Source organism: Ranitomeya imitator, chromosome 1 (genome assembly GCF_032444005.1).
Source record: "Ranitomeya imitator isolate aRanImi1 chromosome 1, aRanImi1.pri, whole genome shotgun sequence".
Lineage (NCBI taxonomy): Eukaryota > Metazoa > Chordata > Amphibia > Anura > Dendrobatidae > Ranitomeya > Ranitomeya imitator.
Window position 1 is genome coordinate 472,319,327 of NC_091282.1, and position 17,902 is coordinate 472,337,228.

General features: G+C 43.2%; 2 protein-coding genes across 5 annotated transcripts in view; one reads left to right on the forward strand and one right to left on the reverse strand.

Annotated features, from left to right (window-relative positions):
* Positions 1–17,902, forward strand: part of LINGO2 (leucine rich repeat and Ig domain containing 2) — a 2,506,396-nt gene that overhangs the window by 2,075,269 nt on the left and 413,225 nt on the right. Inside the window, exon 1 of one of the 4 annotated variants that reach the window (XM_069765296.1) lies at positions 16,757–16,860. The exons of the other annotated variants lie outside the window; for them this stretch is intronic. The gene's annotated coding sequence lies outside the window, so the exon portion shown is untranslated. Of the gene's footprint in view, positions 1–16,756; positions 16,861–17,902 lie in introns of those variants that run through there. 4 annotated transcript variants of the gene reach the window in all.
* LOC138672831 (uncharacterized) overlaps positions 77–17,902 on the reverse strand; it is a 31,933-nt gene continuing 14,107 nt past the window's right edge. Inside the window, exons 4-7 of the mRNA XM_069761267.1 lie at positions 12,827–12,947; positions 1,321–1,462; positions 1,065–1,215; positions 77–984 (exon numbers count right to left, since the gene is read on the reverse strand). Of these exons, the coding sequence (XP_069617368.1) occupies positions 321–984; positions 1,065–1,215; positions 1,321–1,462; positions 12,827–12,947 (1,078 nt within the window). The 3' untranslated portion in view covers positions 77–320. The remainder of the gene's footprint in view (positions 985–1,064; positions 1,216–1,320; positions 1,463–12,826; positions 12,948–17,902) is intronic.

Genomic DNA, 17,902 nt, shown 5'->3' on the forward strand with positions numbered 1-17,902 from the left:
TTTTTTTTGGCTACAAAAATTTGGGTGTTTTATGAAAATAATAGCAGTATGACGTATACAATTGTTAACACATCAACACATAAACCACTAATTGATAGCCCATAAACCCAGGATAGCGGCCTTGACCGCATTGTAATAAAGAAGAGAATAGTATGTTTGAAATATAATATATTTAAAAGAACACAAATTCTTTGCAATATTTACAAAAGATTTTTCAATTAGAAAAAACAAAAAAAAAGCCCCTTTCAAAGCCAACCGGCAACTGGAGCTAAAAAACAAACCAAAAAAAAATCGGTGCCACTGAAAATTTTTGCCCATGTTCAATTCAGAAAAGTATATTCTGGAGAATAGAGGAAATTTGATCCCTCTGATTGATATGGTGCTCCCCCCATATGCTGCGAACTTCCTCTATCTCCAGAAGTAACTTGGCTGTGGGCCAAATACTGGGGTCTGGTAGCTTGTGTTTCCGGTGTTCGGTGTCGGGGCCTGAAAAGTCCCAACACCCCCATCAGAACTTCATTGTATGGAGATATCGGAGCAGGGTCCTCCAGAGCAGTGAGGGACATCTGGACCATGGACATGAAAAGAGATTGTCTATCCGGTGGCAGGGAGCGTGTTTTTCTTGCCACAGTTATTGCGAAGGAGTCGCAGTGGTCATCAGAACTAGATTTTTTTAATAGATCTAACGTGTCGCAAGCGATTTGGACAGTTTGGTCATCTTGGTTTTTCTTTGTTTTTTTTTTTTTTTTCTCTGCTGCCACCGGATACACAGCTCTCTTCTCCACTCTCACAGCTTCTGCGGAATCAGATGCTTCAGCAGCTGCTGAACTAGATGTTGATGCAGCAGCTGCTGAAGTGGATGCTGATTCAGCAGAAGCTGTGGGAGTGGAGGTAGAGATGGTCCCTCCCACTCCAGAGGAACTGCCTGCTCCATCCTCTTTGTCGCTGTCCTCCAAATCAGCTACCGACATGTTTCCTTCCGTCCTGTTGGAGAAAAAAAAAACATCAATTTTTCGCACAACATATTATATTTAAATAATCATGTGGAGTGGATTTTAACTTACTTTCTCAATGTCCTACTGGACACAAGAAACTGCAGCTCTTCGCTAAATGGAAATTTACTTTTGCTCGGCGAAGAGCCACTCTTAGAACATTCGTTCAGGAACTTCGTGAAACGGTCTCTGATTGAGCGCCACCGTTTCCTCACATCGTTATCTACCAAAAAAAGGTTACAAAATACAACAACATTTTTTGTGAGATCTAAACAAATTATACTTTTAATATACTCAAGGTTTACTAAATAAATTTAATTAAAATTACCAATTTGCTGCTGTGTACTCCCTGGATACTTGTCCCAATCTGGGATAAGGTCTCGTACAATTTTGGTCCAGGCTAGTTCCCGGAAATATTTATCCTTGTAGGATTCATCGGCTGGGTCCCACAAGGCCGGATAATCCCGAACCTACAATAAATACAATAGTGTCATCTCATAATCTATAGCGCGACCAAGTAATGTTACACAATTGCTGGAAATATTTCAAAGTAACCCCTAATAACTGAACACAAGCACAAACCGAAAACACAAACACCAATAAAAACGCTTGTGTGCAGTTGTTTTACCACTAGCTCTGTCGCCGTCAATCCTGAGTGGTTCGTGCGACAATCAACAACATTCATTAAAAAACACACTATAAAGTGAAATAGTTAGGGTAGGGTTAGGGCTCATAACCCTAAGCACTCTACCCCAAAAGGGATCCTAAACATAACACAACCACAAAAGGGATCCTAACCCTACAGGGATCCTAACCCTAACCCTACAGGGATCCTAACCCTAACCCTACAGGGATCCTAACCCTAACCCTACAGGGATCCTAACCCTAACCCTAAAGGGATCCTAACCCTAACCCTAACCCTACAGGGATCCTAACCCTAACCCTAACCCTAACCCTACAGGGATCCTAACCCTAACCCTAACCCTAACCCTACAGGGATCCTAACCCTAACCCTAACCCTACAGGGATCCTAACCCTAACCCTAACCCTACAGGGATCCTAACCCTAACCCTAAAGGGATCCTAACCCTAACCCTACAGGGATCCTAACCCTAACCCTACAGGGATCCTAACCCTAACCCTAACCCTACAGGGATCCTAACCCTAAAGGGATCCTAACCCTAACCCTACAGGGATCCTAACCCTAACCCTACAGGGATCCTAACCCTAACCCTACAGGGATCCTAACCCTAACCCTACAGGGATCCTAACCCTAACCCTAACCCTACAGGGATCCTAACCCTAACCCTAACCCTACAGGGATCCTAACCCTAACCCTAAAGGGATCCTAACCCTAACCCTAAAGGGATCCTAACCCTAACCCTACAGGGATCCTAACCCTAACCCTACAGGGATCCTAACCCTAACCCTACAGGGATCCTAACCCTACCCCTAAAGCTATTGTAAGGTGGCATTAAGCACGGTTAGTAATGGCGAGGCGTCAATAAGACGCCGATCAATTATTAATCCTAAGGTTTACTATAATATATGTGGACCCCCCTAAAAAAAAAAAATGTGTTGGGGTCCCCCTATATTTTTAGGCCAGAAAGGCTAAGCAGACAGCTGTGGGCCAATATTTGACGCCCGGGAAGGGGTTAAAATACCCATGGCTGTTCCCAGGCTATGAATATTAACCCACAGCTGTCTGCGTAGCCTTTCTGGCACTAAAATATAGGGTGACCCGAAAAAAAAAACGTGTTGGGGTCCCCCTATATTTTTAGGCCAGAAAGGCTAAGCAGACAGCTGTGGGCCAATATTTGACGCCCGGGAAGGGGTTAAAATACCCATGGCTGTTCCCAGGCTATGAATATAAGCCCACGGCTGTCTGCGTAGCCTTTCTGGCACTAAAATATAGGGGGCCCCCGAAAAAAAAACGTGTTGGGGTCCCCCTATATTTTTAGGCCAGAAAGGCTACGCAGACAGCCGTGGGCTTATATTCATAGCCTAGGAAAGGGGCCATGGATATTTGCCCCCCCCTGGCTACAAATATAAGCCCGCAGCCGCCCCGGAAAAGGCGCATCAAAAAGATGCGCCAATTCCGGCACTTAGCCCCTCTCTTCCCACTCCCGTGTAGCGGTGGGATATGGGGTAATGAGGGGTTAATGCCACCTTGCTATTGTAAGGTGGCATTAAGCCCGGTTAATAATGGAGAGGCGTCAATGAGACGCCTATCCATTATTAAGCCAATGAAAGGGTTAAAAAAAAAAAAAAAACACTAGAAAAAATATTTTAATGAAATAAAGACACACACTTTTTGACAATTCTTTTATTGCACGCTCAATCCATCCTGAAGACCCTCGACCTGAAAAAAAGGCAAAACAAAAAAACAAATTCATACTCCCTGGCCCTGTCCGCAGAAATCCATCGAGGGTCCCACGAAGATCTTCCATGGAGAACAGACACATCCAGAGATGTGTCTGCTCTACATGGCTGCAGCAACACACTGACAGGAGCCATAGTTCCTGTCGGTGTGTCACTGCGCATGCGCGAGCGAGTTTACCGGCGGTCATTGACCCCGGTACTCTCGCTTAACGGCAGTGCTGCGTGGGAAAGTTCAACGCAGCTGTACTGCCGTTAACCGAGACGCCGGCGCCATTGAGCTCCGGGACAGTACGCGATACACTGCTAGGAGCTTCGCTCCTGGCAGTGTATCACCGGAGAGCAGGAGATCGGCGTGGGACACTCGGTTATGGATTCTGCGGACAGGGAGTATGAATTTGCTTTATTATTTTGGGATTTTTTCATTGAGGATCGAGGGCTTCGCCTACAAGTGTGGTGTATGGTGAGTATATACTCTATGTTATGTGTTGTATGTACTGTACTGTGTGTCATGTTTGTGTATTGTGTGTTTGTGTTTGGTGTGAACTTTAGTATTGCGCTAAGTCGCCGGACACAGGGACAACTCTCCCATCCTAAATACCGGATGGGAGTAGTAGTCCGATACGGCGACTTAGCACAATAGAGGCATATCGTCGCATGGGGACGGACACACAGACATACCAGATCAATCAGACGCCCGACATCGATCCCCATGCGACGGTATGCCTCCATAGTGACAGTCTCTTCGTGATACAGTCGGGACCACACACGCCGCCCACGGACTTCCGCCCACGCACTTCCGCCCGCTTCCCCGAACTTCCTGCAGCAGCGGTTCTGCACATCAAACCGCAGTAAAACACGCAGATATATTTTTGATCTGCGTGTTTTACTGCGATTTTGACCTCACAATGGAGGTCTATGGGTGCAGAACCGCTGCGGCTCCGGAAAAAGAATTGACATGCTCCTTCTTTTTTCCGGGAGCTATTCAGCGCGTCTTTTTTTTAACAATTTCCGGACCATGTGCACAGTGTGTCCTGTTTTCCATAGGGTACAGTGTATTGTACCCTGCATGGAAAACAGCTGCGGAACCGCAGCGGCAAAACCGCCGCGGTTCCGCGGTTAAAAACGCACTGTGTGAACATGGCCTTAGAATGCATGTCATAGTGACCTTTCTGAATAGCTTCATGTGTGAGCATATGAGGAATAAGACTATTTCTGTTTATTTTATATACTTATATTTTGCAGTTGTCACCAGTTTTTCCCTCTGCAGGCTCTGATTTTGTGCCTCGGAGCCAGTGACGGAGCCTAGCTCCTATGATGCCGCCTTTACATAGAACAGAGAAACAAAGGGATTTCTATTTTTTCTACGTGGAGCAGAGACAGATATCGCAGATACATAATGGACATTCATTATATAGCAGCACTGAGCTGTGTGACTGTTAATCCAGCACACTGATGAGGTAAAACAGTGGCTTGAAGCACTGTACTGTACTGACTGCCCCTCACTCCTCCTACCCTTTTTCCTTTCCATATAGTTTAATAGGAGCTGTAACCTGACACTTCACTGTACTGACGGTCCATATTGCTTTGATCAAGATGGATTTGATCAGTTTTTCAGAGTGAATGATGAGTGGAGGAGGCAGAGGAACCGGTGACAAAGTGGCTCATAAGTGGAGAAAGAAGCATATTTCTCTGATAAAATATATCACCAAATTCCTTGTATTCAATTATATTATAGATTTATGCTGTTTATTGAAACTACTGTGACATGTATCCCAATCATATGTGCTTATATTGTATTCTACTGATTCGGTGTTGTACTGCATAAGCTAGTGGGGTGAGTAGATATACAGTATACATCTAAACCTGCCTACGGCAAAGTCATAAATGAAAACATGGCAGGAAAACATATGCTATAATACGCCACCTATCAGGTGTCATATGGTGCAGTGTGGTGTAAATAATAGCTGCTATATCCAGTGCTTACCAGCTGTTCAATCTATTGATGTATTGTAGGTCTATTGTCTAACTTATTATCTACCTCAGATGTACATTTATCCATCTGTCTATCTATCTATCTATTATATATATATACCGTAAATATATATATATATATATATATTGTATATTTATTTATATATATGGTATGTATGTACTGTATGCATGTAGATATATACTGTATATATAGAGAGATTTACATGTCAAGGCCTGGATGGGAGATATTCATGTAACTACATTAACATTTTTAATAATAATAATAATAATAAAAAATTCATGATAGACTCGATTTTTTGTGTCCTTTGTATTTTCAAGGTTGTTCATTGCTGTTATACTGATAGTGTAACTAAAAATGTCTTTAGTCATTTTGATCAGTTTTTTTTTTCTTTAAATGCATTTGCGGCAAATATAAAGAGAGGTTTTGAACGACATCAAACTCTGCTATTTGAAAGAAATTGAAAAATATTGGTGCAGTAATAGACAGCAAAATATACAAAGCTGGCAATGATGAGAGTTCTTTTGAAGGGCCTAACCTGGCACTGGTTGTTAACAAGGTTTTGCAGTGTTCTTGTTTGAGACAGACAGATAATAAAAAAGTGTTTACTATCCATGTTTATGCATGTGTTTATTTGACTTATCTGTAAAAATTTAAACGCCATTCGGCAACGTGTGGAGGGTGATAAGACATGTTTTCTATACGCTGTGAGTGCTATTGTGGGCGAAATGCAGATATTTCACTGTTCAATGATATCTCGTGGCATACATTCAGTCATATGGTTATTGCACTATGACATCAGGCGATATATCATTTGATCAGATTGCAGGGCATATCCCATGATTTGTAATACCTTTCTAATATGATAAATCACTAGGAATGAGTGAGCTCTAATATACTCGAGTGCTCGTTGCTCGAACTGAGCAATTCCTAATACTCGGATGCTTGTTTCGAGTTACAAGTATAATAGGAGTCAATGGGAAATCTGAACATTTTTCTGGCAGACCCTACAAGGAGGTCTGGGGGGCAGTAAAAATGTTGAAATCGATGGAAAAAGTGCTGAATGGAAGAACAGCATCGGAATGACCCCTGGAAGCATCTCTGACCCCAGATCGCTGCTGAGAACAATAGTGTCACGCTTTTGCTTCACTTTAAGGACTGACAATAAAACATTCATTCAATCGATGAGAAATTGTAATTTACAGAAAAAAATGTTAAGAAACATTGTTTCCTGTATAATGACTTGTGCATAAGGCAAAATGTAAAACAAATTTTTTAAAAATATAAGTAAACCAAAATTGAATTTTATATTAATTTTTATTAACAGTTATTTTATATATTTTTCAAAATTGGCAATTTCAGTGTAATTTATGAAGGAAGCAAGAACTGCCAAAATGTGATGGAAGAGGGACACCTGTATTTGACATAAAGGAGGGCCTCATACTCATTTTGATCAAAATGTCATGCAGCGGTACTCCTAGTCTCAAAAAGGCTATGCACTAAGTGCAAAGCCTTCCAAAATTACAAGCATATACATCCATAGACCCTTGAGGGCACCAAATGTAGTGCCTTATTCAAATATTGTAAACAAAGTATAGTTGTGATACTCCTACAAGTATAAAAGCTGTGCACACAATGCAAAACCTGCCAAAAATTAGAAAAAGGGTCGTCCATTAACCCAAAAAGGCATCTAGTGAACAAAGTGTAGTTTTGGTACTCCTACATTCATGAAGGCTCTGCACACAGTACAAAGCCAGAAAAAATATATAAGGAGGGTCATCCATATACTCTTTAAGGCACCAAAAAATAATAAAGTTTAGAAGTGGTACTGCAACACTCATAAGGGCTTTGCACATAGTGCAAAGCCAGAAAAACCTTAAAAGGAAGGTCATCTATACACCCTTGAAGACAACAACTGGAGAGTCTCATTCAAATATTGAACATGGAAACACTTTGTGCTACTGTCATCTGGTGGTGTGGAATAGTAGGCGCTAATCCAGGCTTTGTTAATTTTTATCACAATAAGCCTGTCAGCATTCTTTGTTGACAAACAAAAGCGCCTCTCTGTTATGACCCCCCCCCAACAGCACTAAAAATCAGCACAGACAAGAAGCTAGCGGAAAAGCAGCAGAACACCTGTAAGGCATACAGGGACAGCTCTGTGATCCAATAGTTGAAAGTCACAGAGGAGCACAATAATTTAGTCAGCCATGTATTGCTTGACCATCTTTAAAAGCTTTTCCCTCCTTGTCAAAAATGCCCAGTCATCAGGCGGGACGCTGGGATTGTGTCATAAAATTGGCCCAGGCCTTTGAAAATGTACCCCTGCTTCTTCTGTGTGTTTGCCTCGCCTCTCCTCCTTGGTTGGGCAGGGAAGCTTGTCTAATACGAGTTTTTTCAACATGTCTTCCACAATGGCCTTCTGGTATAGCACCATTTTTGAAAACCTCTCTGCCTCAGGAAGGAGAGATGCATAGGTCTCCTTGTAGCGTGGATCTAGCAGGGTGAACAACTAGTATTCTTTTTTGGCCAAGATATAGATAATGCAAGGTTCATGGGAAAAGCAGCAGTAGATAAAGTCAGCAATATGTGCCAAGCTCCAACACTTCCTTGTCTCCACCATGATGATGACTCTCCATGTCCTCCTTCTCCTGCCTCTCTTCCACCTCCTCAGCCAGTCCATGAAGGAGAGACATGACAAAGGTTGTATGGGTACTAGACTCTGTTGCACTAGCCAACAGCTCCTATTCTTTTTCCTCTTCAGCCTCCACCTCATCATTGTTACTCAATATGCGCTGAGCAACAGGATCCTTGCACTGACAAAAGCATAATCATTGCTCACCATCTTTGTGGAGTCTTCAAAGTCTTGGAGAACCGCACAAAAGTCTGACATCCATCCCTACTCTACAGTTATGTGCGGATGCTGACCAGAATACTGACAGGCATGTTGGAGCTGGTATTTGACAACTGGCCTCTGCTGCTCACAAAGCCTTACCAGCAGTTAGAGTATGGAATTCCAGTGTATGGTGATATTGTACACCAGTGGGTAAGCTGGCACTTGCATGCGCTGCTGCAGCACAGCTGGAGCAGCAGCAGCTGGAGCCGACTTGCGGAAATGGGTGCTTATGCAGCGTACCTTGACAAGAAGCTCTGTCAAATTTGGGTATGATTTCTGAAACTGCTGAATTACCAATTTGAGCACATGTGCCAAGTGTGGTACGTGCATGAGCTTTCCAAGCTTCACAGCCTCCACCAGGTTACATCCATTATCACACAAGGCCGTGCCTGATTGGAGATTCAACGGCAAAAGCTACAGATCTGTCTGGTCTGTTATTCCTCTAAGTAACTCTGCCATGGTGTGCAGTTTAACTCCTAGACCAAATAGCTTCAGCAGAACCTGTTGCCACTTTGCTAAAGCAGTGCTGCAGAGCTTCCGGCTGATGTAGATGATGTGCTGTGAGATAACACATTGCAGATGGAGGATGAAGAGGAGCAGGATGGGGTGCATAAACTGATGTAGGAGGTAGAAGAAACCTTGATAGAAGTAGGGCCAGCAATCCTCGGGAGCACATGTGCCATGCCAGGGTGGGACTTGGCCCCAGCCTCCACATGTTCATGCAGTGTGCCGTCAGAGAAATGTAGAGTCCCTAGCCACAAGTGCTTGTCCACGAGTGGTCGTTAAATGGACAATCCCAGTAAATGCTTTGGTGAGAGCACAGGTGATGTTACTGGACAAGTGCTGGCACAAGGCAGAAATGCAACATTGGAGAAAAAGTGGCGGCTTGGGACCGAGTACCGAGGGACGGCCAGCGCCATGAGTCAGTGGAAATTCTCCAATTTCTCAAGCCTAAATGGCAACAATTCCATGACAAGCAGTTTGTAAATGTTGCTGTTTAGTGTTTTGCCCTGTGGGTGGGTGGCTGGAAATTTTCTCCTTCCTTCCAAGGCCTGAGGTAAGAAAAGCTGAACACTGTGCTGGGACAGTGATTTGGAAGTGCATGATCATGGTGCATCAGAATGTGCAAGGACAGATTCAGAGCGGGAGGAATCAGCACCAGTGTCATGGACAGGGGATCGGGAATCACCAAGCACAGGGGAAGAGGCAGTGGTGTCTCCTGCTGGCATCAATTGTGGACCCAGGTGTTTGATGTTTAGATGACATGTGACTGATCATACTAATGGTAGTTAGGCACTTAATGGTCAGGTCACTGCTGACCTTGGCATGGCACTGGTTGCAAATAACCATTTTTTTTGTCTCAGAAATCTCTTTAAAAAAGTCCCAGACTGGGGAACACTAAACTCTTTGATGGAGAAATGTCAGTGATCTGCAGAACAGTTGCCCACCTTCTCTCTCTGGTCAACCCACTGCCTCATCTTGCCTGTGTTGGCACTGCCGATCCATCACCCTCAGTGCTTCAGGCCTTGCTCTGCATTTCAGCTTCCCATGTTGTATCACTGACTTCATCATTCATGACCTTGTCTTCCACTGCCTCACCCTGGTCCTCCTGACTTAACTACAACCTGACTTTATCGGCAACTGTGTTTCATTATCATCTTCCTCCTCAGACAATATTTGCCATTCTCCACCATCACCTTCTTGTGATCATGGCTGCTATAAGTTGTGTGCATCACTAAATATCCCTCTTGGACCATGTAGAGTGAGAGGCTACATACAAAAAAATTATTTTGTAAAGTGCTTCTCGGAGTGTCCTTTTGTGGAATCACTAGTCTCCTGGGACTTAACATGGTGGGAGAAAGGAAGAGGATTCAGTAATTCACACTCTTGGCTGTTGAGACTGGATCGTGTGGAAGACTGGGTGGTGCTGCCAAGCATGCTGAAAGCAATATCTGCTATCCAATCGACCACCTGTTTGCACTGGTGTGGCTTCACAAATGGTGCCCAGTGTCTCACTGCTAAGTTGGACAGGAACCTATGTTTTTTTGATGGGAGTGTTTCCTGTGCTCCTACAACAAGTGTTGTCACACCTGCCCGACACTCTTGGCATCTGTGTACACTATCCACTTCCCCGTTCCTCACCACATGCATTCCTCATTTTTGAATTGCTAGGTGTCTTGAAACCAAGATTATTTTTAATTTAAAAAAAATGAGTCACCTGCAGCAGTCTAAGTAGCTTTTTGGAGTTTAATACCGGCATAATGTAGCACAAAATACACAAAAGTGTATAGATGTCAAATTTATTCTATGGATAACAAACTCAATCCAGAAAAATGTTTTGATAATTTTTTTTGGAGTGTTATATACCACTGAAATTTAACAGAAAGTTCATATTACTCTATGGATGACTATTTGAATCCAGAAAATAATGTCAACACTTTTCTGGAGTGTTATGCACCATCAAAATTTAACAATAAGCGCGTAATGCTCTATGAACGATTAATTGAATACAGAAAAAAAAATTAAAGCTTTTTTGGAGTGGAGTGTTAGAAACCAACAAAACATAAAAAAGCATGCAGTACTCTATGTATAACAATATAGTTAGTGTTGAGCATTCCGATAACGCAAGTATCCGGTATCGGCCGATAATTGCGGTATCGGAATTCCGATACCGAGATCCGATACTTTTGTGGTATCGGGTATCGGTATCGGATCCATAGTGAGGTGTAAAATAAAGAATTAAAATAAAAAATATTGATATATTCACCTCTCCGGCGGCCCCTGGACATCACCGCGGGTAACCGGCAGGCTTCTTTGTTTAAAATGAGCGCGTTTAGGACCTGAGGAATGACGTCGCGGCTTCTGATTGGTCGCGTGCCGCCCATGTGACCGCCACGCGACCAATCAGAAGCTGCGACGTCATTCCTCAGGTCCTAAATTCCTAGAATGAGCGCGTTTAGGACCTGAGGAATGACGTCGCGGCTTCTGATTGGTCGCGTGCCGCCCATGTGACTGCCACGCGACCAATCAGAAGCCGCGATCTCATTCATCAGGTCCTAAATTCCTAGAATGAGCGCGTTTAGGACCTGAGGAATGACTTCGCGGCTTCTGATTGGTCGCGTGCCGCCCATGTGACCGCCACGCGACCAATCAGAAGCCGCGACGTCATTCTCAGGCACTAAACTCCTCATTCTAGGAATTTAGGACCTGAGGAATGACGTCGCGGCTTCTGATTGGTCGCGTGGCGGTCACATGGGTGGCACGCGACCAATCAGAAGCCGCGATGTCATTCCTCAGGTCCTAAACGCGCGCATTTTAAACAAAGAAGCCTGCCGGTTACCCGCGGTGATGTCCAGGGGCCGCCGGAGAGGTGAATATATCAATATTTTTTATTTTAATTCTTTATTTTACACATTAATATGGATCCCAGTGCCTGAAGGAGATTTTCCTCTCCTTCAGACCCTGGGAACCATCAGGATACCTTCCGATACTTGGTGTCCCATTAACTTGTATTGGTATCGGATATCGGTATCGGCGATATCCGATACTTTTCGGGTATCGGCCTATACTATCCGATGCCGATACTTTCAAGTATCGGACGGTATCGCTCAACACTAAATATAGTACATTTTTTCACCCCCAAAAAAGAATGTGGACACGTGGAGCAGCTTTAGCAACGGACTGCTAGCCCTTCCTAGATGCTGTATTCAGCCACTCTCCTTGCTCCAGCAACTATCACTAGTATAAATGCAGAATGTACCTGATACAAACAGCAAAGCACAAGATTAGACCTTAGAAGGATTGTTTGTATGATCGTTCAGCAATAGCACCAGTATCAACACTAGACGACTCTGATTAGTTAAACTGTGCATTAACAAGCCTGGATAACTGCTCTCTCACTTCGATTAGAACTGTCCCTGAGCTTTGCAATGGCATCAGTGTGTCGAGTGCGGCGGTGCCAGTCCTTTTACAACCTCTGATGAGGTAATGTAGTCACGGTAATGCAACTAACAAGATGGCTATAGCATTACAGTGACTGGTAGGCAATCCCTGCATGCTTATTGACAGTGTAACAAGCGCCAAACATGCGGAGTGGGAATTCAAGCTTCAAATCTGAGCTCCTTGCAATGCTCGTCGAGTACCGAGCACATCCAAGCATGAAGATATGAGCATCACTGAGCACATTTGCTCATTCCTATAAATCACCATTGGACTTGTTACAGTGAAGGAAATAATTATTTGATTCCTTGCTGATTTTGTAAGTTTGCCCACTGATAAAGACATGAAGAATCTATAATTTTAAGGGTAGTTTAAATTTAACATTGAGATATAGCATATCAAAAATAAAATCCAGAAAATCGCATGGTATAAATTATATACATTTATTTGCATGTTGCAGTGAGAAATTAGTATTTGATCCCTTACCAACCATTAAGAGTTCTGACTCCTACAAACCAGTTAGTCACTCCTAACCAACTCATTACCCGCATTAAAGACAGCTGTCTAACATAGCCACATTTATAAAATACTTCTTTCCACAGACTCAATTAGACAGTCAGACTCTAACCTCTACAACATGGGCAAGACCAAAGAGCTTTATAACGATTTCAGGGACAGGATCATAGACCTGCACAAAGCTGGAATGGGCTACAAAACCATAAGTAAGATGCTGGGAAAGAAGGAGACACCTGTTGGTGCAAAATTAAGAAAATAGAAGAAATACAAAATGACTGTCAATTACATCAATCTGGGGCACCATACAAAATCTCATCTTGTGAGGTATCCTTGAACATGAGGAAGGTGAGAGATCAGCCTGAAACTTCACGGGGGGACTTGTTAATGATCTCAAGGCACCTTGGACCACAGTCACCAGGAAAACCATTGGTAACACATTACACCGTAAAGGTTTAAAATCCTGCAGTGCCCGAATGGTCCCCCTGCTCAAGAAGCCTCATGTGCAGGCCCATCTGAAGTTTGCCAATGAACACCTGGATGATTCTGTGTGTGATTGGGAGAAGGTGCTGTGGTCAGATGAGACAAAAATTTAGGTCTTTTGCATTAACTCTACTTGTGTTTGAAGAGAGAGAAAAGCTGCCTATGACCCAAAGAACACTGTCCCCACTGTCAAGCAGGTAGGTGGAAACATTATGTTTTGGGGGTGTTTCTCTGTTAAGGGCACAGGACTACTTCACCGCATCAATGGGCCAATTGATGGAGCCATGTACCATAAAATCTTGACTGACATCCTCCTTCCCTCTGACAGGACATCAAAAATGGGTCGTGGCTGAGTTTTCCAGCAAGACAATGACCCAAAACATACAGCTGAGGCAACAAAGGAGTGGCTCAAAAAGAAGCATCATTAAGGCTACGTTCACACTAGCGTTGTGCGCCGCTGCGTCGGCGACGCAACGCACAACGCACGCAAAAACCCAGCAAAATGCACGCAAAAGCGCTGCGTTTTGCGACGCATGCGTCGTATTTTGCCGAAATTTGGCCGCAAGAAAAATGCAACTTGTTGCGTTTTCTTGGTCCGACGCTTGCGGCAAAAAAGACGCATGCGTCGCACAACGCAGCACAAAAAGACGCATGCGTCCCCCATGTTAAATATAGGGGCGCATGACGCATGTATCGCCGCTGCGTCGCCTGACGCAAACACGACGCAAAACGGGAAACGCTAGTGTGAACGTTACCTAAGGTCATGGAATGGACTAGCCAGTCTATAGATCTTAATCCCATAGAAAACTTATGGAGGGAGTTGATGCTCCAAGTTGCCAAGCGAGAGCCTCAAAATCCTAATGATTTAGAGATGATCTGCAAAGAAGAGTGGACAAAAATTCCTCCTTACATGTGCGCAAACCTCATCATCAACTACAAAATACGTTTGACTGCTATACTTGCCACCAAGAATTTTGCTACCAAGTGTTAAATCTTGTTTGCCAGAGTGATCAAATACTTATTTCTTACTGCAAAAGGCAAATAATTTATATACCATACAGGCTTGAGTATAAGTCGCCCTGAGTATAAGCCAAGGCACCTACAGTAATTATGCCACAAAAAACTGGGAAAACGTATTGACCCGAGTATAAGCCGAGTATGGATTGACCCCTCATCCCTATCCTGGTATGCATGGCTCCCCATCCCTGTCCTTGTATCCATGGCTCCCCCTCCCTGTCCTTGTATGCATGGCTCCCCATCTCCGTCCTTGTATGCGTGACTCCCCATCTCCGTCCTTGTATGCATGGCTCCCCATCCCTGTCCTTGTATGCATGGCTCCCCATCCCTGTCCTTGTATGTATGGCTCCCCATCCCCATCTTTGCATGTATGGCCAGTGCAGTGAATATTCATTTCTCTTTAGCAGCCGGCACAATTACATCCGCAGCCGCCAGCTCCTGCCTCTGTGATCCGCTGCTCCGCCGCTCCCCTTTCCCCGCAATCTTTCTGGGACAATGACTTGTGTATAAGCTTAAGGGGTTGTTTTCAGCACAAAAAATGTGCTGAAAAACTCTGCTTATACACGAGTATATACGATAATTTATACAATGTGATTTTCTGGATTTTATTTTTGATATTCTATCTCTCAATGATAAAATTAACCTACCTTTAAAATTATAGACTGTTTATGTCTTTGTCAGTGGGCAAACTTACAAAATCAGCAAGGGATCAAATAATTATTTACATCATTGTAGATCATTCCTAAATAAAAATCATCAGTATGTATCTGGAGGACATGCACATGGCACTTACATGCAAATGTGATTACCAGCTTTTTCCTAGCAAAAATGACTAAGTTCCTAGAAAATTGGCACCAAGATCCTTCATTTTGCATTTTCATGGACATATTAGACTAAACCTAAGATGTTATTCATGAGTACTTGGAACCTACAAAAGAATTTACCATGCATAGACAGCTGTACTGACAGGCCAAAATTCAATGAAGGCTATTTTCTGCTATCTAGTAAATTATTTTCTATATCTTCTGAAGCTTTCATGCAGATTGAATGGTAAAAATACTGTACATGCTGAACGACTACAATAGGAATCCTATATACAGTAGGTGCTGCCAGATAAGTATTGTGGTTATGGGTGACCTATGTGCGTGCAAGGGACGTTCTTCTAAAAGGAACAGTTTTGCTAGTGTTGTACTGATAAAAATGGCGGTTAATTCATCGCACATGTCATATTCATGAGAAGGCCGAAGGTAGATATAACTATGCGTATTTGTATTATATTTACATACATAAAAAATTATCTTTTGTGGGATAGGGTATAAAACATTGTCATGAATGACAGTTTTACATAGAAAGTTAGTTTAAATCCATAGATAAATATTTCCTTCAAGTTTACTTTATAAAACACATAGACAAGACTATAGAAAAGACTTAAGTCTAATGTCTTATATTATTCAAGAGCAGAATATGGAATGAAACGTCTACTGTGATTGGTTACTATGGGCAACAGAGAGAACTTTTCTATTAGAAAGTTTCATAAATCTCCTAATTAATGTCCTCCCAGTGAATGTCTAGTTTAAAGGGAACCTGTCACCCCCAAAATCGAAGGTGAGCTAAGCCCATCAGCATCAGGGGCTTATCTACAGCATTCTGTAATGCTGTAGATAAGCCCCCGATGTATCCTAAAAGATGAGGTATCGGGATCTGGGACAGCATGTACAGCTTTCAATTGAACACCACAGTAAGAAGAGGTAGGTGAGGGATCAGTGTAGGGCCCCTTTTCTGGGAGCCCTGATACCACATGCAGCACCTCAACCTGCTTGCATGCTGAGCCACACTCACGAGGCACAAATATCAGTTTTGTACACTACTTTTGTCAGAAAAATTTAAGGGTAGTTGAGTCCAAGCATGTGGAGGCCTGACGGTCTCAGAGGCCTACTGCTACAGGAAACACACATGAATCAGACCCAACCAGGAGTCTACACATTTTCAAAAAATTATTGAATTAGGGCCAGACACAACCAAAGTGGCAACAATTTCACCAAAGGAGAAATAGCATAATAGGGTCTGACAGGTCTTTCGCTACACCAAATACAGCAGGTGGACACCCAACAAGGAGTGTTCACATTTAAACAAATGAGGGCCATGCACAACAGAAGTGGCATCAATTGCACCACAGTAGAAATAGTATGATAGGGACCAACAGGTCTTCCTCTACACCCAAACATACAAATATGCACACATAAACAACAGAGGTAAACACCGGGGAGTGGAGGATGGGGTTAAACCAAAGTAGGAGAAGGAAGAGAATTATCACTCACTCAAAATCTAGCAACAGTCACAGATAAATCCACCAAACGCCTTTCTCCAATTACAACCAACAACAACCTCTAGCCATGGATCCTAAGCCAGTTCTGACAATGAGTGCTAGCCAGGGCCCAGATTATATGTGTACCAGTGACACATGGATTTTTTAGCTAGAAATATCCATGTGTAAACACTCTGTGTGAAGATACCCTAACATTTTCTACCTTTCTTTCTTTTGCAGGCCTACAGTTTACAGCTATTTAACACAGTGCATACCACTTACACAGAGTCTGTCACCACTAATCACAAACAGTTATATAGGTGACCTAAAAAATCATCTAAGCGGTATGTATTTCATTGATGCAATTATTTTTAAAACTCGTTTTATTACATGTGACAAGGAGGCTTCAGTAAAACCCTTGATGTAGCCAAGAGCCTGGTGCTGCTTTGTCCCCTCAATTTACATACTGAGCAGTTCCCCTGACTCTGATTAACAGCACTCGTTAGGCCAGAATAGGCGCTGCCTGCACTCTGTCCATTGCCCTTTCATACACAATTATTATAAAGGCGTCAGCAGCGTACACCCAAAATGGGGGCACATCACCATTTAATCATTGCCTAGTGGCAGCTTCCACCACTCACTACACTGATACACCGAGAAGCGTAGAAAGTGGCTTCAAAGAGGAGTAGAGGATCAGTTATACAGAGTAATCCTCCTGTGTTAAGTGCATCACAGAATTGGTCATATTGATTAAAAGAAGGTCTGCCCCTGTACTTTGTGCACACTGCGAACTATAATCACCGACTAAAGCATTACATAAACAAATAAATACAATACACAATAAAACGTACCATTTATTAATCTTACTGATAAAAATGACAACACTCACAACCTAAAAACGTCTACTATTAGGCTGACAAAAAGATACAGGGTGCACTCAGAACCTATTAAATAACCATCTTAGCCTACCTTGCCGCGGAGGTTGGCACCCTAAAAGTCCTGCGCAATGGCGCCCCCGCTCACCGAAGACTCGCCCTAACTCACCCTGGAACACCCTCAAGTGAGGAAGATAGACAACCAGCAGACCATACAAACAGACAAACAAACAAAAAATGCAATTGGAGATGCAAAAACAGTAAGTGCACATATGCTATAAAAGATTAGCACATATCAAGCAAAAAATTGCACTTATCCCCGTACGACCTATAGCCTTGATATAGGATTAGACTGTACCTAGATACATGCTACCTGCCTGCGGGGGTTGGCACCCTATAATCCCGCGCAAATGGCGCCCCCGCTCTCGTCGTCTGGCCCTGATACGCCCTAATACTGCCAATTGGCAACCAGACCGAAAAAAATACACAAAAAGCAGTCCGCATGTACAGT